The sequence below is a fragment of the Microtus oregoni genome, unplaced genomic scaffold (assembly GCF_018167655.1).
Source record: "Microtus oregoni isolate MIOR12 unplaced genomic scaffold, Mior012 000001F_ref0000356, whole genome shotgun sequence".
Lineage (NCBI taxonomy): Eukaryota > Metazoa > Chordata > Mammalia > Rodentia > Cricetidae > Microtus > Microtus oregoni.
The window spans coordinates 74,811,998-74,837,095 of NW_024543060.1; the positions used below are offsets into that span (position 1 = coordinate 74,811,998).

At 38.2% G+C, this 25,098-nt stretch overlaps 1 protein-coding gene across 4 annotated transcripts in view; it reads left to right on the plus strand.

Moving 5' to 3' along the window:
- Positions 1 to 25,098, plus strand: part of Otogl (otogelin like) — a 123,373-nt gene that overhangs the window by 6,110 nt on the left and 92,165 nt on the right. For all 4 annotated transcript variants that reach the window (XM_041670772.1, XM_041670795.1, XM_041670781.1 and 1 more), the window contains exons 4-15: positions 1,719 to 1,785; positions 3,394 to 3,492; positions 5,225 to 5,379; positions 7,982 to 8,103; positions 10,252 to 10,457; positions 15,908 to 16,035; positions 16,397 to 16,503; positions 20,822 to 20,928; positions 21,120 to 21,245; positions 23,225 to 23,333; positions 24,162 to 24,208; positions 24,635 to 24,780. In XM_041670772.1, coding sequence (XP_041526706.1) covers positions 1,719 to 1,785; positions 3,394 to 3,492; positions 5,225 to 5,379; positions 7,982 to 8,103; positions 10,252 to 10,457; positions 15,908 to 16,035; positions 16,397 to 16,503; positions 20,822 to 20,928; positions 21,120 to 21,245; positions 23,225 to 23,333; positions 24,162 to 24,208; positions 24,635 to 24,780 — 1,419 coding nt within the window. The remainder of the gene's footprint in view (positions 1 to 1,718; positions 1,786 to 3,393; positions 3,493 to 5,224; positions 5,380 to 7,981; positions 8,104 to 10,251; positions 10,458 to 15,907; positions 16,036 to 16,396; positions 16,504 to 20,821; positions 20,929 to 21,119; positions 21,246 to 23,224; positions 23,334 to 24,161; positions 24,209 to 24,634; positions 24,781 to 25,098) is intronic.

Below are 25,098 nucleotides of genomic sequence, written 5' to 3' on the forward strand. Positions count from 1 at the left end.
AACAGGTGAAAAGATGGTCTATGCTCAACAATGTTGATGTCCCTTTGAATTAGGCAGCTGGAAACAATATGGTGAAGGTGAGAATTAAACTTGACACCATGGTGGAACCATGGTCATAAACTGTTGGCTGAGTCTAACTTGTTTGAAGCCAAGACAAATAAAAGTGGATGAGACTGAGCAGCGGCAGTAAAACATGGAGGATAAAACCCAATTTGTGAGGAGGAACTAATGAACGTAAGAACTTGTAGCTATAGGAGGGGAAAAGGAGTTTAGAAGTGAATCTTTAAGAGTCTTCAACAAATGGGAGCGTTCTAGTAGTGTCAGGTAACATAGGGTGAGTTCGCCTGTCAAAGAATGTACTAATGGTCTAGGGAGGTGGCTAGGTAGGTACCTTCCATAGAAGCCCAAGGACCTGAGTTTAGATTCCCAGTGCAAAGCCAGGTATGGCCTTTTACCACTAAGTCCAGAGTGGGGAGAAGGAAACAGGAAGATCCTTGGAGTTGATTGGCTAGTCAGTTTAACTGAATCCCTGGGCTCTAGGTTCAATCCCTGTCTCAAAAAATAAGGAGGAGAGTAATTGATGAGGTCAGCAAATGTCAACCTCTGATCTCCGTAGGGAAAGTGTGTACCTACGTGAATGAGTATACACACACACACACACACACACACACACACACACACAGAGAGAGAGAGAGAGAGAGAGAGAGAGAGAGAGAGAGAGAGAGAGAGGAAGAAATACTGAAACGGAAAATGCTTTAATCAAGCTTCTTGCGTGTGAGGATGATCAGAATCTAGAGAAGAAAGGACCTAGCTCCTCACATCCCATTACTCTTCATTCTTATCATGCATCCCCTTCCAGTTTTTCCAACATCATCATCTACCTAATTTGATAATCATGTGGCAAGGTTGAGTCTATGTCTTCAGGTAAATATAAAGTGCTCTTGGTAAGGATACAATCCTGCATTATATATGCAATTGGGACTGAGTTGGACTAAAATGCTCTAAGTGATTAGCTCTAATAGCCTATAATTATTTGCAATAAGTCTTACACTACAATATTTCATAACGGTTGTTTAAAACAATATCAGCTTCCTTGCTAGTCTTCTGTGGCGAGCACTAAAGATTAGAGGACCCTTCTTTACTTCATTGTTATACCACACGCTGAAGCAGGTGTCAAGGCTGTTCCCATTTTGCACATGGAGACATTAGGAAATCTGCCTAAGTAGAGGTAATGTAAGTCAGAAGTGTTTCTGTGAGTGGGGTTCTCGCTGTCTGGTCCATAGGCTCGTCATCACTGACTGCTAGTGTACCAACTCTGTGCCTTTCCCCCCTACCTCATCTGGAAATGTCAGAGGACTGATGCCCTTCTATGGAAAGTATCAGCTAATATAAATACAGTGCTTCTTTGGAACCCTGTTCACAAAGTAATGATGGGCGTGGCTAGGAGCAGAGGGGTTGAGGTCACAGAGGACAAATATCTTGCCCAAGTCACCCACAAGACAGAAAGAAGACTTGAAACCAATTTTAGGCATCACTCCAAGGGAACCCTTCCTATCTCACTGAGACGGTCTCAACGATAGCTTTCTGCGTTAAGTCAGCACTTGACTTGACTTCATCGTTTCCATATTTGCAGACGCATTCCAGAACTTTTTTATCTGCACGTTTGACGTATGGTAACTAAATGAGCTAATTTGTGTTTTTATTTCTCTGCTTTGAAGTTTGAAGCAACCTCTCCGAGATACTTTTTCCATGAAGCGATTAATTGGGGCGAGAGTAAAATCAAAGGTCAGTGTGGAGATTTGTTCCTTTGTGTATGGTTTCTGTGGCCATCCCTTGGGGGGGGTGTATATTAAATCAGTTCTGATTGTTTCCATATTTATTGGAGGGTACTGAGCCAGGGTAGTAATAATAGCAATCGTTTAAGCTCCTGTCCTATACACATCCAAATTATTTTTAGAAATGCCCAGAGCTAAACATTTAGACAAAGCGGATGACAGTGTGACTGGAGAAAGCACCAGTGGGTATCAGTAGCTTTTTCTCTTGCTCCGAGTCAGTGTGACCTGTTCCTTCACTCCCTGGCATCCGAATTTTATCTCAGCAGTTTACCAGTTCCATTACATAGACAGCTGATGGTCACTTCAAATGTAAAGAAGCAGAAGTAATTCTTATCATTATGTTTAAGTCATAGTGATTAGTTTTGGATTCAATTTGATATTTACTTTCAGGAGAGTAAGCAACTTTGTAAATACGTTTTGAAAAAGACGTATTTGTTTATCTAAATATTTAGACACCGACCCATTTGAAAAATTTAAGACTATTTGATCCAACACAAAGTTTAAAGGTAGGTGTGTCTCTTAAAGAAAAACCAAAGTGCTTGGAAGTTTGCGAAAAGCATTATTTCTGCCTATATTTTGGTGAAATATATTTTGTTTTAAGTTAAAACAGTTCATTTGTTTTCCTCATCTAAAATTTACCTGGAGAGCTTAATGCTTTGAAATGTAGATAAGTCAGTGGATTATTTAGGGGCAAAATGATAGCAAGACTGAGTCCTTCTTGTGGTTGGCAGACTGGGTTTATAATTGCAGCTGGGAAGTGTCTTCACCATCTTCCAGACAGGCCTAGCTTCTTCAGCAACATTTCACAGTGACTCAAAGACATTCTTTTCACTCCTGATGTGTTCTTGGGGTCCTTAGGACTCATTTGCCTTCTGAAATTCACTCAGGAGATACCTGTGAAATTAGGAAAAACTCGTAGCAATTTGCTTCTTCTTTTTAATTTATTTATTTGGGACAAGCTTTCTTTCCACAAAAAAGTCCTGCGTTGCTTCTGCCTCATCTTTGTTAAGCACAGATCCCAAACACTGAGTCATTTATAACTGAGCCTCAGTATTCATGGGCAAACTCCAAACGACATGTGACACCCTTCTCATCAAAGGTGGGTGTTTCCTTCTGCATTTTAGACTGTACTTGAGCCCTCCCTGAAGCAGCAAAGTCTGAGTTATTCTTCAGCACAGCGCTTGCTCCGGGAGAAAGTACTGGTGGGATGCATTCCAAACTCGGTACAGGGCATCTCCAGCTTGGGTATTTCTGGTTCTCATCATCTGGGACAGGGATTCCTTACATGGGGACTTGACCTTTGGATTGCTCGAAGGAGGCTAACCTCTCCTCACAAAATACTTTGGGATGCAAAAGCCTGTCTCTCTTGCTTCATAGGACACATAATGAAATGAATAGATAGAGATTTGATGGCTTAATTCTTATGCACCACAAGGCAAAAGGCCCAGGGTTCTGTTTAAGTTAATAGTGTTACAGTTAGTCCAAGCTAAATCGTGACATATTGTGTTTATATGAGCTTGATCCATGCCAGAAGATAAGTTATTGCTTTGTCCCTCAGGTTCTTGTCCTCATGAATGCCTTAACGGGGCTTTCTGTTCTAAGACTGGTACGTGTGACTGTCAAATATTCCAAGCTCTCGGGACAAGGTGCCAGATTGGTAAGTTTCAGGGATATTTATGAGAGAATTATGGGATATGAAAGAGAACATTAAGTCATGATTTTCTTGGAAGCATTGGTCCCCTGGGATTTGGGACATTAACTAGACAGCTCCAAGTTTATTTTCATCAATTTGAAGGAATTCAGAAACACTGTAAAAGAGCATAGCTGTATGTGCTTTCCCTTCCCACTGATCTCTGTTTCCTCGATTATTTTTTTTTCTCCTTTCCGTTGCACTAACCCGTAGGACCATCTTTTCAATTTATGTGTAGCTCTTCCTCAGTATATTTCACCTCAAGCTTCTCTTCTTCTTATTTAATAAGTTGGATATTCCGTATATAGACTAGAAATAGTACTGAGAGTTCATCAGGTATGGAGATCATTTTTCTTTTTAAAATATTTTTATCCATAATGTCTAAGGGGGGATCTTATATTAATAATTATCAACAGATATTAACTGATATTTTGCCATTTGAAAGATTATATGCTAGGCATAAAACAAAGTGTATTTTGAGGAATACAGACATGCTTCGTTAACTAGTGGTGTGTAAGAGGTAAGCCATCCTTAAACATGAGTACCCTCGAGGAAAGCGTGGAATGTAGGATTACACTGCCAGGGATGATAGCCAACAAAACGAACTCATCAATGTCTTTCCCTGAGTGGACCAAAGTTGGATGGAGCTGATAAATTTAGGGAAATGTTTCAAAAAGGAGGAGACACTAAACACTGGCCCTTATGTTTCTGTTTGCCTTAGTGTATACAACAATTCACCAAGCGACTTTTTAGCAAACATCGCTGCTTTTTACGTTATTATAAAGTGAATCATTTAAAATATAAAAATATGAAGGGTCTGTGAGATGACTCAGCAAAGAATCGCCTTGTTGCCAAGTGTGATGCGGGGAGTTTTATCCCCGGAACCCACATATTCTTAGGTAGAAGGAGAGAAGCAACTCCACAAAATGGTCCTCAGACACCTCCTTGCTTTGATACAATATGACCCTATACACCCCACACCTACAGCAAAAACACCAATGATAATGCATAACATAAATAAAAATAAAATCGAGTAGAAGTTTATCTAGAGGAGAGACATAATCCTAATAGATGTCCTTTGATTTAAAATAAATATTGCTTGAAATTTCACCCATTTGAGATCATCATTTTCATGATTCCAGGAAACAAAATGAGTAATGCCTCCAGCTCCATTTTCCAGGCATATAAACATGATTTTTTTTGCCATCATTAATTTTCTCTCTGGATACCATAAAGACATTTTTGAAAGAATTATGGAGGCTGTGGTATTCTGCTGCTGCCCACGCTGCTCTAGGATACTCCATGGTGACCTTTTTTTCTCTTCTGACTCACTCCTTTGCGTTGCCGACATCACCGTCTTCTTTTGGATTGCCTTCCTTACTATTCCTTTTTTTTTTCCTGAATCTTTCTCTTGGAAACAAAAATTAGGGGAGTTTCTAACATAAGTCTTGTCTTCATAGCAACTCAAAGACTGGGTTTTCTTAAAGAGTTGGGTAGTTTTAAGAGCAGCTGATACTTCAATGCCACTTGTGTCTTCCTGCACCATGAACTACCCAATTGGGGAAAAACACTTATTTCAGTGAAAATTACAATGACTTATCATGACTGAACATTTTGAGATAGCTGTGATTTATTTTACACTAATATTATTTATTTATTTTACACTAATAATACTAACTATTATTTAATTTCTTTTTAGTCCCAAACATGGGAAGTGGCAGAGATGGCATTTGCAAAACCTGGGGACAGTATCACTTTGAAACATTTGATGGGATCTACTACTATTTCCCAGGAAGCTGCTCTTATATATTTGCAAAGGACTGTGGTAATTTGGAGCCTCAGTACACTGTATGGGTAGGTAGTACTCAAATTTCATCAATCAAAAAATTACCTCTGGAAAATAATGTATTTTAAAAGTATTAGACAAATGATGAGTAATGGACAATAATTATAGAACACTCAGGGACTCACTTTTAATGGAATGGTCCAATTTTGTGGTCATATTAGTGTAATTCTATTAAGATGATGTCTGGCGTGCTAGCAACAGGGACTGAATCCATGAGAGGGTATCTTACAGGCTGTAGAGAAATATATGCTGATTACCATAGCTACTCTCATCAGTATCCCTGATATGGTTTTTTTTTTGGTAATTTGGAAGAAGGTAAAGTCAGATATTAATAATATTATTTATATTTTCTCCTTCCTTGCTATTTTGACTTGAGACGTCCACTTGTTTTCGCGTTTTTTAAATGCCCCTCCTGGGCTAAGGAATGTAGCTCATTGGTATGGCAAATTTTTAGTATGCACAAAGCCTTGGTTTGGATCCTTGACTCCAAAAATGGATGAGTAAATAACACTATAAAACAAAAGCAACTCTTGGTGTGTAGAGGAAGCCATGTTTATGACAGCAACTACATGAATTACGTCATTGCTAGGTAGATTCGTGCTGCATGATAGAGCTCACAGAACTCACACTAGGCTTCAGAATTCACAAGTCCAATGAAAATATCTCAAAATTCAGTTGCAAAAGAGCAGTAGCTGAAGCAAGGGCACCAGAGACTTCCTTTCTTGTTTATCAAGGCATCTCAAGTCACAAGTAGGGGAGTACTGTACTGTCCAATTTAAAAACTAATTATTTATAGACAAAATGTTGAAATCTGACCTGTGTTTTGCTTCTAAATCATGTTGTAGTTGTCTGAATTCCCCCTTGCCGGAAGATGAAACATAAGTATATATAACTTTTACAAATCAGTTTAGAGTGAGGATTTAATTATAAGGATCATTTATCATATTCACAAAGCAAACAAAAAAGCTTATTGTTTCTTTGATTTCAGGTTTCATTGTTTCGTTCTGCCTTTCATAGTATAGACTAACTTCAGGTGATAAACAATCTATGACTATTTGTTTACATTTGAGAATACATGCTTAAAAATTGATCCAGAACCGCTGACATTTGCAGAGGGCTTGTTTGCCTAATGTGAGGCTGAGGAAAGACACTCTGGTTTCATTAGCAAATCCCCCTTGTGTTGATAACTATCAGTCTTCTCCATTTGTTCTCTAAAGAGGAATCCTTCAACAATCTGGATAGGATTGGATAATGGTTTCTGGATATTGAGAATATTTCAGTCAAATTTCTTCCCCTAGCCTTCATATTTATTGTCTTTTTTGGTTAAATATGTTTCCATGTTTTGTCCCACAGTTTCCCCTCAAGCCCCATCCTTTCTAGAATTTTAGTGTCTAAGAGAAGTTTTCCTTAGCCTGGCATCTAAAATCCTCTCCTAAATCTTGATGTATATATACTATATCTTCGCCTCACCTAGTACTTTTTTTTTTTTAGTGTAATCAACACTAAATATTTTATCTCTATTTAGTTGCACATTTTACCTCTTTTCCTGTCATGGGATAAAAATTTAAGGGAGGCATTATTTTTGTCTGCTTTATAGATGGAAATAGTTCTAGAGTGTGTGTTAGATACATAATAAGTCGATAACATTTACCACTTACAGCCGGGCGGTGGTGGCGCACGCCTTTAATCCCAGCACTCGGGAGGCAGAGGCAGGCGGATCTCTGTGAGTTCGAGGCCAGCCTGGTCTACAAGAGCTAGTTCCAGGACAGGAACCAAAAGCTACGGAGAAACCCTGTCTCGAAAAATCAAAAAAAAAAAAAAACATTTACCACTTACATATTAAATTAATATATTTAAGCTTTCTTATTATTAGTGATTTATTATCCTTTTCATATTTGAAAGTTCTTTTGCATTTGTTTAGTTACCCATTTTTCAGTTGCTTTGTAGTTTTATGACTTATATTTTGGCGTTGGAGCCTTCTGAAATGAATCTTGAGCTAAGGAAAAGAATAACATTCACTATCTCTTTTCTGCTCTTTCCCTGCTTTGTGTTATATTCCAAGTAAATGGAATTCTTCCTAATGTCTGAAGTAGAAATTTATTATTTAAATGGTTTCTTTTTTTCTAAAGCATTTGGGAATAAAGAGAATCAATTTTTATTTTAAGCGAAGTCATATTCACTTTGTCAGCCTATAAATATTGCTTGCGATTGAACACCATTTAACATTCTCCCATGATAGTCCATAGATGCCCTAACGGGGCATAAATACTCCAAATGTGTTTCCTTGTGGTGTTTATGATTCTTTTGTCAAACTAATTTTTCACAGTATATATCATATAGCTTCAGAATATTATTATCTAACATATGGAAGCTAAGGTGAGCACACAATGTCCTGAATAACTTGCATTTTATAAAATTATATTGCTCCATTTTTTGAGGCAAATATTATTTTCCTCTCAAAAACCTTAAGTGTAAGAGTAGTTCTTACTTTGTAGGGTGTCGTGGGGCCTGTGATGCTGCAAGTTGTAACGATGTTCCAAGGGTTTAATTGCCCATGTGGATACTTGCGGTTGTTTTCCATGATTTCCTTTGTGTTTTTCTCCCTTCCAGGTCCACAACAGCCCAAAGTGCCTTGGTTCTGTGTATTCTTGCTATCGTTCCATCAGCCTATTCTTTTCGAACCAAGAAGAAATTAGAATTTATGGTCACGAAATAAAAATGAATGGAATTAGGTAAGACAAGAAAAATATGATCTGTGCAAATGACACCAGAGGTTGATTGACAGTTCCGAGGTCTCAGACTGAAAGGGAGTGGTGGAGAACAGGAATAGAGGGTTGACTTGTGCAGTAGTGTCAGAGAGACATCACACCTTCCGTGGCACTGGAGCCCACCAGGCAGCTGGGAATCTAGCTGGTCCACAGCCTGGTATTCATGATGCAGATATATTTGCAAAGGTGCACCTAGGATTGAAGATGTTCTCCTGAGGGCACAATCAAGAAATGTCTCTATATAATTTAATTCTGATTACTTTGGGCCTCTTCAATATTTTCTCTTTCCCTTCACAGAACATGGTACAAAAATTGACTTTATTTTCTCTTGGGAAGGATTCTGGAAGCCCTCCCAAGTCTATGACAATGAGTTTTGGGCGTCACTTGAGAGTTTCCATCGAAGCCTTGACAAAGACTCTGAGCCAGTAAATAACTGTCCTTGTTGATAGATCAGAGCAGCTACAGTGGCTTCCTGCCTGCCTGAGAGTTGTAGGGAAGGGGATGTTTATGTTACAAGGAGATTTCATACAGTTAGAACAGGGAATCATAGGGAACAATTTCCTTTCTGATCTAAATAATTACAAAGACATCCAGTGTAGAACATTTCCTAGCTCAGCTAGGCCAGAGAAAGTAAATATAGTGAGATGGAACAGTTTTATCCATCCTTCAGAACTCACTGTTAGTTGTGTGAACCATGGGATTCCTTCCAGGGTAGGATGGTGATGTTGCTTTTCCTCCAGGTAGAGTCAGCCAGAGGCAGGAGCAGCACTGTAAAAAGGTGAGCCTCAGGGAACATTGTTTCAGTCCTGCAAACAAGAGCAGCCTTCACCATATTTGGTGGTTATTTAATTTTTGATGCCTTTTCCTCTTGATGCAAGGTCTTGCCATATATCAGCAACCTTCTGTGTCATAAACATCAAAGAATTAGAGGTAGCTATTTTTTTTTCTCTTCAAAATACATATTGAATTAAATTTACAGAAAAAAGAGAGCTGGCAGACAGAGGTGGCTGGCAGTTAAACACAGCAAAATTCCCCTCCCCAGAGCTACACCTCCCATGAATTAGCACCCCATTAGTGTAAAATATGCTCATAAAATATGATCCACTATTTTAAAATACAGATCTTTTATAAACTTGTAAATTCAAACAAGGAATATTTTTATTGCTGTTTCATGCTGACTTTTGCTATGAATTCTTTACATTTAGTTTTTAATCATAACACTTCTACTTGTCACTTATTCTCTAGCTATAATGCATAGTTATTTCTATCTTCTTGCAACTATTGTCTATAAATATTTATATGTAAAAAAAAATCTTTGTGTAAATGGTTGGAGGTATTAGTGTTTCTTTGGGAATTATCTATAGTTTGCTTACTTTTGCAGTTTTTGTTGGACAGAGCCCTGCTCTTTCTAGAACAGAAATTACTAATTTGAATTTTGTAGAGGAAGGTGTGACTACATCCGTTAACTGCCTGCCTTCCATCATGGTTTATAAATTTATTTTGATATAACTACCTTCATAAAAGTGAGCGTCTCAAATTTATTTTACGATTGGGACCTGCTCTTTACAGCCTCGTTCATAAATGGAAGGAGGACAGGGTTCTTTTGCTTTCCAAGTGACTCATTTTGCTTTTGCAGTGCCCATTTGGTTAGTTCTTTTGGGTTGGGAATAAAATCAGAGCTCCAGGATACCTGCATATTTTGACTATCATTTGTCTGTACTTTAGAACTGTTAATTTTTAGATTACCTTTAGCTGTCTGGATCAAAAGTATTCTTTAACCCTTATTCTATGATGTTGATAGAGCTAGTTTCCATGTTGAAAAGATTATATGCAACTTTCTGCTGGATTTTGAAACAACCACTAAGTTGTAAGTATTAAGTCTACATCAGTGGCATCTTCTAATCTAAATATTAATAGAAATCTAAATATTGTCTTTTAATCTAAATATTAAACTTGTCAACAATGTTGAGGTTTCCCATGTATTTAAATGTTTGGGGATCTCACTCTGTGTAAAAATTCTCTTTCGCCTGAATTGTCATGAGAATCTGGTATGTGTAACTATAACTTGGCTGTGGTTCAGATATTAGACTGTTCTGTTTTTTTTTTTTTAAGCTTATCTCTGCCTCAGACAGTTGGCCAGGTGTACTTTGAGAAGCTAGCCGACTACATTCTGGTGAAAACTACCTTTGGCTTCTCATTGGCCTGGGACGGAATATCGGGAGTTTACCTCAAACTGTCCGAAGACCACAGAGGGAAGTCCTGTGGCTTGTGTGCAAACTACAATGGCATTCAGTCGGATGACTTCATGATTCAGCAAGGTAAGAAGATGGAGCACGAGAAAGGGGTGGGGGAAGGGGTGTTCTCTTTACACCCCTTCGGCCAATAGCAGTTAGTAGCCAGAAGACTTGACCAATTGTAGAAAATCCCTGGCTACCATCTGTCTACTCTGGTGATTCCAAGTGGAGATCAAGTTGGAAAACATTTTCTGATTCCTTGACAATGTTTTCTAGGTTGAGATGCAGGGCTTGCTCACATAGCAAATGTTAACTGAGCATTTAGCTGGCTTCAGGAGTTTGAGTGATAATATATACACTGTCAAGGGGACTTGGGAGCTGCAGTGAACAAAATGTGGAATTCCCCATCCTTGGAGTTCATAGTCTAGTGATTTAAACCTTTCGACTTGAATGCATTTACTTTAGGAGAAAAGTTATTTTGTATTCAGTCTTAACAGTAATAAATTAAAATGACTTCCAAATGATAGTTTTGTAAATATGATGAAATGAAGTCAGGCTTAGCCACTTTGCATAGCAACTGGGAAAAGTTTTATATACCTTCCTAGTCACTCACTGTGTCTAAGGCATGAAACTTACCTCGGTTAGTCACTAGTAATGGAGTCTATTTCTGTTTACAGACTCCTGAGGGGTAAGAGCACAGGCCATAAGCATGAGTCAAGTATACATGAAGAAGCTAAATAAAAGAGAATATTGTTCTTAGTACCAGGAGACCTGACCTTGTACCTCACTTCCACTCTTACATATGCTTGAGATTGGATCATTGAATCTTCTTATTGCTGTAAAAGAGGAACACAATAATTCTTGACTTACAGAGTAATAAGTGATAACAAAAATATACTTTATCGTTTGTCATAATGTTTAATATGGCCAGATAGCAACATTATTCCTATCCCTCATATCATCTTGTAAGGCTTTTAGAATATAAAATTCTTAATTTTCGAACAACGTCACAACCTCCAGCATAATGCAGCTTTAAGAGTTGGAATAGATGTTATTAATTGCAAACAACTGCATTTAAACCACAATTTGCTATATGATATTGCTAGTTTTGCTTTACGAAGTTAATGGTAGTTAGCTATTTATTGTACTTTAATGGGTGTTAAAAGAACATTTTAGAGCATTCTAGAGTATTCTGCAAGTCAGAATGTGGAATAAAAATTCTGCTTTGCTATTTATTACATTTTTTTTATTTTAGTGATGTGGCAGCATTTATTTTCATAGAGTGACAAGGATAAAGTGAGATAGTGCCTGCTAGTATGTAGCTTTCTCATCACACAGAGACCACTCAGTTCATTTCATGTCCTTTGTAATTGTCTCTAGTGTCTCACAGGTATAGAAATATGTCTTTGTATGTCTTTTACAAGCCCTTAGTAAAATGCAAACATTTACTCACACTACGTGGGTAACTTATCGTCAGGGCTAGTTAACCAAGAACTAGAGTAGAGAGCCTAGCTCCGCTGGGCCAATGTCCTAATATGTAGAATAGGAATAAAGAAAACAACCCACGGTGCCTCCCAGTCTGTTAGTATCTAATGAGAAAGTGGCAACAGAGGTGCTCAGGAGTCTGTGAGTTCAATATGAACACACAGGATGAGGAACACTGGGGAATGGTCACTTTTATCCATTGAGGGCTGGGAATGAAAAGGTTTACAGATTTTGAATCTGGAGCCTGTAAGGAAGGAGTATTTGGAACTAACATGGAGTCAATCAAATGGCAGTTTGGGATGAATTTTCCTCATCTATTAATTTTCATGAAAAACATAACAATCAGTCAAGTTCTTAGTGTGGGAGTTGGACAAGATTGCTTTGGATGAATGACATCCACCAGGACATCCAGGAGCCTGGTGTGGAGGTGAAGATGGAGGACAAGATCTACTCTTGTTAGGGATAGGAAGACAGGATAGGCATTCATATGTAGTGCTCTTGTTAGGGGCAGGAAGATGGATTGGGCACCCGTGTGCAGGAAGATGGGCTGAGTATCTGTGTGAAGGAAGATGGATTGAGCATCCATGTTCAGGAAGATGGGTTGGATATCTGTGTACAGAAAGATGGGCTGAGCGTCTGTGCAGAAAGATGGGTTGAGCATCCATGTGCAGGAAGATGAGTTGAGCATCTGTGTGCAGGAAGATGGGCTGAGCATCTGTGGCAGGAAGATGGGCTGAGCATCTGTGTGCAGGAAGATAGGCTGAGCATCCACTTGCAGGAAGACTGGTTGGGCATCCGTGTGCAAAAAGATAAGTTGGATATCCGTGTGCAGGAAGATGCTGGGCATCCGTGTGCAGGAAGATGGGTTAGGCATCCATGTATGGGAATATGGGTTGGGCATCTGCTCAGGAGCTGTGGGACAGAGAGTGGTTTTTGGCAGTGAAGTAAGTGAAGGTAGCAAACAACAGCCTATTAGATGATGAGCAGCGGGAAGATTGGCAAAGTGGAACTGAGTTAGTGCTGAGTTGTTGACAGGGAAGTCGAAAGACTCTTGAATGACTGTGGGAGAAGTCCAGAGACCAGCAATTGTCTCAAGGCAGAATTATTAAAGAAATCTCATTTAAAATAACTTGTAGGGACATAAAATGAATATACTCTTCTATTTCTTCCCCTTGGTAAAATTCAAGGCAATTTCCAGACGAGAGCATGTCTGCTTTGGCTCTAGTGTTTGTCTGAAAGGCAGCATGCCCTTTGCTGGTCAGATCAAGAGTTGCATAGTTAGCTGGAATACTATTGAATATGCAGATTCCCAGGAGAAATGAAAACTGTATTTCTCTTTGCACCCCTACTTATCTTTCAAAGATGACCTCAGAAAGAAATGAAACTTTTCAGAATTTCTGTTCAAGAGGGAAGAATTGAATTTGTTGTTCAGTTGGGAATTCCGTGTTCCCAGGTTATGCCTTGGTCTTGCTTCACACCAACACAAAGGTCCTGGTCTACTCTCACGTCTCCAACTTGAAAACTAATAGTGCTTCTTCACTATCAAAAGTGTCTTGATGTGCTCAGCGAATAATTTTACTTTTAGCATCTTCCACAGGAGGCATTGTGATTCTGGTTTAGTCTGCTCCTGAACTAACAGATATGGATTTAAAGTCTCACAACACACAGCACATATGACTCTCTTACTAATTAAATGTAATATAAAAGGTTGAAATAATTGGGACTTTTGAAAATATTTTTATTCTTCAGACCATGAAAAAATGGTATTCTAAAATGAAATACGGCTATAGCTTGACTTAAGGAGATCATCAATTTTTCCACTTTAAGTGTTTTACAACAGCTTTTGTTCTGTGTATAATGTTTCCAGCAATTCCAGAGATCATGAAGAAGGCAAGACATTTTTGTAAGATCAAGAATGTAATTCAGTAAATATTGAACATTCATCCATATTCTTCATTTGTTTATTTGGTAAATATATTTTGAGCATTGCTTTATGTTGGATATTAAACTAAGGATACAAGAACAAAACAGTGAAGCTGGTCTCTTTTATTGCCATAGAAAGTAAAATAAATAAGGAGACAAATTAAAATATAATCCTTGGGAAAAATACTAGTCTTGATGGAAAGTAGGAAATGAGATAAGAACAATAGAACAATGTGTGTTGGCAGTGATCTAGAACTCGTTTTCAGAAGGTCACATTCAATGAGCCCTAAATGAAGAGAGGAAACTGGTGTAAGAATGTTTTTAAAATTTGTTCACTTTTACAAAAGAAGGAATGGGGACTTCTGGCCTTGTACACACCACACAAGGGTTCTCTCCCTATGCTACACCCTTGGCCTTTTTTTCCTTTTGAGACTGACTCTCATTAAATTACCTAGCTGGACCTTGAACTCACTTGTCGCCAGGAAAAACTGAGCTGGAAGTCTTCATGCTTAGCATCCAAGAAGAGAGGTTTTGAAGGAGGAGGAGGCCCATGAAATCTTGGGCCCCGAGTTGCGAATGAGCAGCCCCCCAAACCAGGTTATTGGAAAGGACTGTGTAAGAGCTAGAGCAGGAGGATGAGTCGGGGGGCATGAGGTGGGAATGGCAGGTGCCCACCCCGTGCAATCTTCTAGGTTATAAGCAAGCTTGGAATGTAATATAAGGAGCAAGAATTCCTGTAAACAATGAATTTAATTGGAGTTTGCTAGTAACCCACAGATATTAGCTTCCCTATCTTAAATTGGTCAGGAAAAGTGGGGCAACATTTCACTAGAGATTTGGATTCATTAGTACAGTTATTGCCACCCGCGGCTGACCTGTGACCATCAAGTCTGGATGGTAGAAAACCAAAGCTTCAATCCGAATTTCTTCTGTCTTAGTTGTTTCTGCTAATCCCATGAGATTTGAGATTCAGCCTTTGTCTGAATATGGGGCAGGATTAATTTTTGTATCTTGTCTTGAACTTATTCAAAGACCCAGTGGTGACACACTTAGGCCTGATCTGTTGCAGGTTGTACACTACCTGTTGGATCATATATGAACTACTAAATCTTGCCTCTTAATTATTCTGGGGTCAGATAGACTTTTTAATTCTAGAATCTGTTTAAAGCATGTTCAACCTATTGTTCATCATATTTAGGTGAAATAAGTTCACTTCTTAGCATTATTTTCTTTGGGTTCTTTTCTAGTCCTTTCATTGCCTATAGGGGTGTTTTCTGAAAAGTTTTTATGGTTTCAATACATTTAAAAAAACTGTTGTTGTTTACTCTCCAAATGAAAGAGAACTTTAAAAAATGTGTGCCTGTGTTTGTGTGTGTGTGTTCAACTGTGTGCACATTCATGCACAGATAGATGTGTATGTGTACACATATATGCATTTACCTGTGGAGACCAGAGGACAGCATCATGTTTCATTCCCAGGAACATCATGCACCTCCTTTGGAACACAATCTCTCACTGTCTTGGAACTCAACAAGTGTTCTTTTTTTTTTCTTTTATTTATTTATTTGTTTTTTTAAATTTATTTATTTATTAAGGATTTCTGCCTCCTCCCCGCAACCGCTTCCCATTTCCCTCCCCCTCTCCCGATCAAGTCCCCCTCCCTCATCTGCTCAAAGAGCAATCAGGGTTCCCTGACCTGTGGGAAGCCCAAGGACCGCCCACCTCTATCCAGGTCTCCTAAGGTGAGCATCCAAACTGCCTAGGCTCCCCCAAAGCCAGTACGTGCAGTAGGATCAAAAACCCACTGCGATTGTTCTTGAGTTCTCAGTATTCCTCATTGTCCGCCATGTTCAGCTAGTCCAAGTGTTCTTAATGTTCTGGCCAGTGTGCTGTAGGGATCTCTTTTTCTCAGCCTCCCTAGCATTAGAATTACAAGTGTGCACCATTGTGCTTTGCTCCACACGTTTACACGGGTCCTGGTGATCAAACTCAGGCCCCCATGCTTGTGTGGCAAGCACTTACAGGCTGAGACCTTTTCCTCGTCTCTGAAGAACAATTTTAATAAGGCTTATGAAAACGCCTCTGTTACAATCTGACACAACACCGTTTATGCTTGTTTGCAATAGAGGACTACACAGAAGACATTGCTACGTTTGCAAACAGCTGGATGGTGCAAACTCTAGATGACCCTAAATGTATACCCACTCCCTCAGACTTTCCAAATCCATGTTCCAGTGGAATGCCAGCATTTGAGGTAAGTTTGATACAAAAAAAAATGAGCATGTTGGACTTCATCCAAATCTTTTTTAAGTATTTAGCATTAGTCATTTTAGTGCAAATGCAGTATAATTAAATTACTGAATTCAGATCATGGAATTGCAAAATGGAATGGTTTCACATTCATTTCAGAAATAGTGGCTAAAATGCAATCCATTGATGCAGTAATTAAAAAAATACATAGCTTGAAAATTGTTCATTACATTTGATGAGCGCAGACTATCTGCCCTTTACTGGTAAGAACTGAGTCGGCAAGTAGATTAATACCAAGAGAAGGCGAGAATTCTTGTGTACCAGGAAGATGTTCTGATGATTGGCATCTGTTTCCCACCACACAGGCAATCTTCTTCAAATGCCAGATATTGTTGCAGTTCCCTTTCCTGAGCTGCCATGAATACATCGATCCATACTTATATATTGCCAGCTGTGTTAATGATCTGTGCAAGTAAGTGAAACAATGGGTATTTGGAGCATATTTCTTTATGCAAAAACCCCAAAATACAAAACAAACAAATACAAAAAGCCTCAAGAGCAGATGCACTTCTGTGATGTAGCCACGTCAGCAGCTAGCCATAGAGGGCTAAGTGTAAAGCCCAGACTGGACTAACAGCTAGTTATAGGAACGGACTGTCTAATGGGTAGCTACATGTTTCACAGAGCGGGAGCAGAATCGAGTGGCTTTAAAACATTTTGTGCCACTGTCCACTTTTTTAGATTCTAGAGGTGTCTCTAGAAACTTCTATGCAGTGACATTTAAAAATCCTCAAAATAAAACAATTTTATGAAGGAAACTAATGAAATAGCCATCGAAAAGGTGAAAGGAATCAATATTTAATATGTGTATGTGCTTTAAAATAAATTTCATATTTAATAACAGCTGAAATTTGACATCATGGATACAAACAATAATTTGTAATTTCTACAATTATAACGAGAAATTAGAACACATGAAAAATAAATGAGACATGTTGCTGACAAAATCACCTGTGTTGCTAACATTTTGTGATTTGATTGATGCCTTTATGCACAATTGAAAGAAATGCTGAATTTCGATTGGAGATGATTAGAAACACACCTTTAATGTTTGTATAATTCATAGTCACAGATTGATTGATGTTATCCCAGGTTAACAACACCCAGAATAGGAAGTTGTCTAGGCAACAAATTGATCACACTGTGTTTATCATAGCATTTAAGACAAATTACCTATTGTTGAACTATTTTTAAATTTTGTTTATTTTAAATTATCAAGTATATATGATTAGCCATCTTGAAGATTCAAGAGTACATTAGGGATTTTGTATATCTGAATATTGAATGAGTCACAAGAAATGTAAGTTGTGTACTTGAAAGCTTTTGTAGATGAGCTGACTAGGTTTTAGCTGAGTAAAGCCATTTGAATTTTTGATAGCTTGTTAAGATCTCTGCTTTTATCAAACACAATTTAAAAGAAGTCAAAATAGTTTGAAATTATGTTACTTGTAAATACTCTTCTTTAGATCAATTATTATAACAGTATATTGAATATACTAAGATTTTCCAAATATTAAAATAAACTTATTGGCTTTTGGTTTGCCTTTGCATAGAGTGCAGTCAAGACTTGACTTGGTAGATGGTCTCCAAATCCACGGGTTCCTAAACAAGCACAAAGCTCTCAGTTAGCTTCTCCTCTCCACTGATGGTCCATGACTTATTATGCATTTTTACAAAAACCTCTTTTCTCTCTTTTTTAAAAATAAGCACTGATTGTTATGCCTTTGTTCTTTTACTAAAACTGACCTTTTCCCTTTCAAGATTCGCAAAGGTGGGCTTGTCCCTTCTTTCCCATTTATATAGAATTAAAAATTATTCTTCTTTCCCCACAGTGGTTTGTGTTCATTGTTTCAAATTTTCCTAAGTTGCTCTGCCATAGGCATCTTTAACATGCATTTCTTTTTGTAGGCTGAGATAAAGACTCATTTGGTATATTCAAGAAGGTCACTCTCTATTCATTAATTTGGCTGCTCCAATAGCCAAAGGAACAGTGGATAAACTTCAACAGAATGTTTATACTTCTCTCATTTAAAAGTTCAAGCCAGTAATTGCTCTTGGATTAACATCATGGCCCTTTTCCATAAACTTCACAGTGACTTTGCAGTCTTGTTGATACAGGGTGTCCTTGTTTCTGTTCTCAACTTCAAGGCCCAAACTGGCTCCTCTTACGTCTTCATGTTAACTATCAGAAAGGGAGAAAGGAAACAAAGGGACAGTATTTTTAACCTAGAAGATTCATATACAATCCTCATTCTTAGTCTTTTGGACCAGAATGTAGAAACATGCCCCATACCTAGGTGTACAGAAGGCCAGTAATGTGTCTTGTATTCATACACTCAGGAAATATGCAAGTTGCTAATAATGAAAATAAGGGAGAATAAGAGATAAAAGCATTTCTCTTCTATGTCCACATCATATAAACTCCCAACTTTTTATTTTAGTTGTTTTGAATCTCTGATTTTTTTCTTTCTCTATTATAAATAGAACAGAGCAGTCTGGTGCAGCTAATTTAAACTACATTACCTTGTGGTTTAAATTAGCTGACCTTTAAAGTATGTGTCTGAGGTGAAAAGACTGGATTGGTGAAAAAGACAGATATTTTGATATTTGTTACATCGTCTCAAATAAGAAGAAGGGCCTTGTGGTTGAGTTTCATGGACAATGCCAAAACAGAAGAGGAAACTCCCAGAATAAGTTTCCACTTCTCCTGGTATTTCCTTCTGGGTACTCTGTACTCCTCCTCCTCCTCCTCTTCTCCTCCTCCTCCTCCTCCTCCTCCTCTTCTCCTCCTCCTCCTCCTCCTCCTCCTCCTCCTCCTTCTCCTCCTCCTCTTTCTTCTTCGGAAATGAATGATTCTTTTCTTTACCTGGACCATGAAACAGATTCAGAAAGATTCTGTTTGATGAAAAGGTGGATTGACTATGGGCACACATTTGTTTCTTGCTTCAGCAATGATGGCTCATTGAAATTGACTTGACGCCCATCTTTTGTGCATCCTAGCTAAGCAGTGTGGTACACATGGAATCATAGAAACCATGTTCCTATAGTCTCTCCTCTGAAAGCTCTGTTCTAGTGGGGTAGAGAAGTGGGTTCCCAACAGTGGCACCCACCTTTGCCTCCTGCTTGTGATGGACACAGAGAAATCAAGGGCTGCATACTAAACTCCACTGAAGATGTAGAATTTGATGGAAACAATACGATCCTTGTAACTATGCCTTCTGGGTTTGCTTCTAAAAACTTGGCAGCAAAAAAATGATTTTTAATTTTTGGCATGTAAGAGTCAATCAAATTAGAAACAACTATTATTTAATGCTTGTTTTTCTCACTGGAGTTAACATCCAAATGGAAAATCAGCTCATTTCCTTTCACTAAGTTAAGATAATGAATTCCTTCTTGAACAGTTTGATGTATTTTGTTAGGTGCCATAAGAGTGTGTGCCTCAGATAGTGCCTCCCTGGAGTAACATAGATTCTCAGTAAATGACAGATATTTTGATATTTGTTGCATCGTTTGGCAAGCCCCAAATCACTTTCTCTGTTAACTTTCAAAATTACTATTAATTGTAAGAAACACTTACACCTTTTAAGGTAAACCGTGAGATTTCAAGGTAAATCTCTTCCAGAAATGCAACAATTTTTGAAATACACTTACTTCCTTTCAGGAAGACTTTTCTGTTTTGTTCTCTGAGGATTTTCTGAACCCCTGCAGTTAAGCGGACAGGTTTCTTTTTTGCCTTCTAAAGCTCAGTTAATTGGACTAGATAAGCTACTTGGCTCCAATTACAGTAGCACAGAATAAGGGCAATTTGAGAAGGTGGCTTTTATAACAAAGACTGCAGACGTTAAGAGTCATAGAGTGGAACATTCTTAAGGTCATTATCGTGTAAGACGCTTAACGATCCAATTTTGAGTACGGACCAGGTTGAAAACCAAGCTCGCTACCTTGTTAGAAACCTGTTTATTTTGAAAGCGCCTAGTTAATCTGCTCTGGGAACTGGCAGATCCCATAAGAAATTATTGTTTAAAGAGCTTCTAGAGTGATGGCAAAAAAAAATAATTAGAGATAATTTACTTGTGGCAACGCTGTAAAAATGTCCAGCTTGGAAATCTCCTTTGAAATCTTAAGTTAAATATTATTTATTAAGTCTTTGAAAAATATTTTGGACTGTTATGGCAAGAACTGATATGGTATGAGCATAATCCTTAGGAGGGCCACAGACTATTGGGCAATTCAGAATGAGGTGTTTCCAAAAAAAAAAAAAAGCTCATTCTTGATATTTTTGTAGAAATACAATTTTATCTGTTTTTATTTCATTAAATTTTGTATCTGCATTTAATGACTATTAAATTCTAAGATGTCTAAAATATTTTGTGAAGATGTAAAAGCACATGTGAAGATTTAAAAAATTTAAATATAAATACTTTTCGTTATAGTATAGTATAGTAAAGGGAAAGGCTTTGATAAAGGTGTGGACGTACATTGTATTAAATTTAGGTGGGTGTATTCATCTAGGATCTCTTGTATGTGTTTTCAACATTCTTGTCTCCTACAAGGTACGGCATGGAAGATAATGCATTCTGACATTAACTAATGTTAGCGTCTTTATTATACAAACCCTCATTGCTTTTAACACTCAGGGGGGTCTAAGGTCCAAGGAAGATTTCTGTCTAGATTTCCAAGTGTCCCTGGCTCAGTTTTCTCTATCTTTTTTCTTTTTTTATTCTTTCGAGAACGGATGATGATGAAACTTACTGTCGGGCAGCCACGGAGTACGCCAGAGCCTGTTCTCACGCTGGCTTTCCCATTCAAGACTGGAGGGACGACTTCCCAGCATGCAGTACGTTTGTGGTTTCCAAGCCATGTAGTTTACAAAAAGTTTCAGTCTTATCCTAGAATCCAGCTTGCCTAACTTCTCTAACACACTGCAAAACTTTAAAAAATGGCTGACATAGTTGTAAATGTATCTATTTCCTCGACCCCGTTTTTTTTGGAAAAATTGACTTGTCACCCACTGCGTGCCCATTGCAGTTGATAAATGCGACGACAGCTTTGTCCACCGGGACTGTATCAGCTGTTGCCCCCCTAGCTGCACGTTTGAGAAGCAGTGTCTCGGGAGCAATCTTCACTGCCTTGATGGATGCTATTGTGCTGACGGTAAGCGCCTTGCGAAGAAACCCTGCCTGCACTCCTCTGTCGTGGTACTCGGTTATGGGAAGACCACATCTTGGTCTTATTGTCCATTCCCTGGACATCAGAGCAACCGCAACTTCATACCCTCGTAGCATTCAATCTTTTAAGTGACTGAGAGGAACGTTTCCTCTTCTTCAATAAAAGGGTGTTTGTTTTTTTTTAATTTTGCAAAAAAATTCAGAAACTTGGACACTAGTATTTTTAATTCCCAAGGTGATGAATGTATTCTTTTACTATATCATAGTACATTATATATTCTTATTTCCTGGACTGTGAAAGTGAGTTTGGGAAAGACCCTTCCCATTTTTCCATGATAAGATTTTAGTTCTAGTTGTAGATTTAATATTTGAAATGAAAACGACAACAGACAGTAGAAGGGAGCTTTAAAGTTATTGTATGGATAGACATCTATAGAGAAGAACAAAGCTGTTTTCTAGCTTCCTCTCTCTCTTTCTTTGAGTGTGCACATGAGTAATTAATTATTGTGCATGTAAGCATCTGCATGCGGAGGCCAGAGACTGAGGTTATGTGTGTGTCTTTATTACTCTCCACTAGTTTTTGGAGAATGGGTTTCTCTGAACTGCGGAGCTTGCCATTTTGGCTAGACTGGCTCACTACCAGGTTCTAGGATTCATCTGTTCAATAACCCAGGGCTGGGATTTTATGAGCGCATCACTAGGCCTTCCTTATCTGCATCCTATAGTTCCATACTCAAACCCTGTACATACACAGCAAACACTTTACCCACGGAGCCACATTCTCAGTCCAACATGTTCCCCACCCTTAAAAAAATACAAATTAGGAAAAGAAGACTGGGCATGTAGCCCAGGGCTAAAGTACTTCCCTAGTATTCAAAAGACCTTGGTCAATCCCCAGGTCTCAAAATGAAAAAACATAAAGGTGTTAAGTGATTTTCCCAGCGCCTTTTTTGACTTTCCAGTACGGTGAGCCAATGGTAGTCTTGAGGTGTTTGCTTACAGTCAAACCCTGGATAAGGCTGTGGCTTCAGGGCCTAAGTCCATATGCTATGGTAGGCCAATCTTTTTTCCTGTAGAAACTTGCTATGAATAAAATCAGTGCATGGAAAAGCTGATTTAAATTTTGCTCCATCCTCATTTACCTTCACAAAGTTTTTTTTGTTTTGTTTTTTTTTCTGTTCTTTTTTAAAAAATTTATTTATTTATTAAAGATTTCTGCCTCCTCCCCGCCACTGACTCCCATTTCCCTCCCCCTCCCCCGATCAAGTCCCCCTCCCTCATCAGTTCGAAGAGCAATCAGGGTTCCCTGACGTGTGGGAAGTCCAAGGACCACCCACCTCCATCCAGGTGTAGTAAGGTGAGCATCCAAACTGCCTAGGCTCCCCCAAAGCCAGTATGTGTAGTAGGATCAAAAAACCCATTGCCATTGATCTTGAGTTCTCAGTAGTCCTCATCGTCCGCTATGTTCAGCAAGTCAGGGAACCCACTAAGGCCAGCTGGCCTGGGTCTGAAATAGCATGGGATAAAACCTTCACAAAGTTTTAGCAAATGCACTTCGTCGAACCAGTGAGTAGCACTGTTCTTTAGTGTTTGCATAATAGTGTAAATCTCATTTATCTATCTTTGGCTGATCAGAACATAAACTAAGGATATACTATCTCACTTCTTTCTCTTCCCTTAAAGTCCAGGAAGCACTTTTCAGCTTCCTTTCTTCTCTTTGATAGGCTTTGGGATTTTGATGGTTAAGTACAGGGAATCAAAATTGAAATTTCATTGACGTAAGCCTTTATAAGGGAGACATGACTGAGAGCCAGGTTGCTAGAATCTTCCCTGACAGTCAAGGAGCTTTTGCTTCTAGCACCTACTATAAGCAAGGTCTCAACACTTGACTGAATTGTTGTATCTTCAAAGAATGTAACCCTTACTATTTCTTTTGAGAATATAACCTTTATTTTTCTTAAACAGGCCTCATAATGGACAATGGGACTTGCATCTCCTTGGAAAGTTGCCCATGTAGTTTCCATGGGTTAGCTTATTCAGTTGGCTCAAAAATTGAGCAAGAGTGCACCGAGTGGTAAGTGGTCCATGGGTAGAGAATAGTTTCTAGGTACCATTCTCCTTAACAACTTGGTCATGACAGTTATCTTGTAGAATCTACCCATTGCTTAGTTTCATCTGTGAATTCTGAAACGCAGTTTGTATTTTACTTGAGCTGTACACGTTCGTTGTCTTTATGTGTTTGTATTCTTATTATTTCCCTTGGAAATTTCATAAAATCCTCTGCCCATATGCCACCCATCCCATTTTGTTAATTCATAAGCATTACTTCACGCATGCTTTTATTCTTAGAACTAGGTGGTGGCCCTGGGATTACATACTGGGTACTTTATAAAGTGACTGTCTATTGCCAATTTTTGGTCATGATCAGTAAGATTTACAATTTCTTATCAACCTAGCCCAGGCTCTGGGTAAGCATGAAATTCCTCCAGGACACTCCCAGGCAAATGCAGAATGCTACATGACCATGGTCCCTTTCTCTTTGCTGTCAGTATGCACAAAAGGCATGCCATCGTATAACTAACCATGTTCTCAGATGCTGGTGTCATCAGAAACCCTTTCTTTCTCCAGAAACCCCTCACTTTGTCAAGGTGGGAAGAAGCCTATAGTCTGTGTCTTCCACAAGAAGACATCTCTTTCCTCTTGTCCGTGGCTGGTGACATTAAATAGATACATAATAAACAGCCATTTATGAACCATCTGGTTTATAATGATTAGTCTAACTTTTTTAGAATACTAGTCAGATAATAGAGAACCTATTATGTTTTGTCTATTAATCGATATATTGAGGCGAATGTCAGCATAATGTCTGTGTCAGGCTAATATCTTTATGATTTTTTTTTAGTGTATGTGTTGGTGGAGTTTGGAACTGTACTGAGCATGACTGTCCAGGTAATTTTTTCAAATGTTAAAAACCAATCTTGAAATCTTAAAAAGAAGTTTTTAACTTGGAAGGGAAAACAACAGTGATTTTTATGAATGCATCTCATATATATTCCAAAGCATGTAATAACATAAAGTTTGCTTGAAGAGGATCATTGAGAAATTGAATACATGGTACCATTGAGTAGGCAACCTCGGTAAAATTTTGTCAAAATGGGTAAATATAATGCCTAAAACTACTTGGAAAGGCTATCATTTAATAATTTTTAAATGAAATTTAATGACTTATTTTGAAAACTAAATTTACACTTTAGATTTTCTTTTGAGTTATGCTTATTTATTCTAAATTGTTATCCTCCTGCTGTTCACGAATTAACACACTCTTTCCTCCCTCCTTTCTCTGTGTTCTTCTCTTTCCTTATTTGTTTTGGATAGTTCAGTGCTCTGTTGTGGGCGACTCTCATTTTACCACCTTTGATGGGCGCCATTACTCTTTCATTGGCTTGTGCCAGTACATCCTCGTGAAAGGAACTGGAAAAGATAAATTCACAATTACTTTACAGAAAGCTCACTGTGAACAGGTAAGCGCTAATGCCCAACGGTAAGCAGGGGAATAATCACAGTTCAGACTCCAACTTCACATTCTGATTAAGTGACAACTCGGATTAATAAAATAGATTATTCTTAATGTGTTGATTTTTAATATGTCATTATTCGTAATATATCACAAAAGAATGAATAATGCTCACTGTTAGTCATGACATATATTGATGATGTGGTGAACCTTGACTTTAGATGTATTTACATTTGCAAACAAAAATAACTCAAAGTTATTTATGTATGTTCTTTTTTGAAACTTAATACATGATTTCACTATGGGACTAAGCCTTAATTTATTG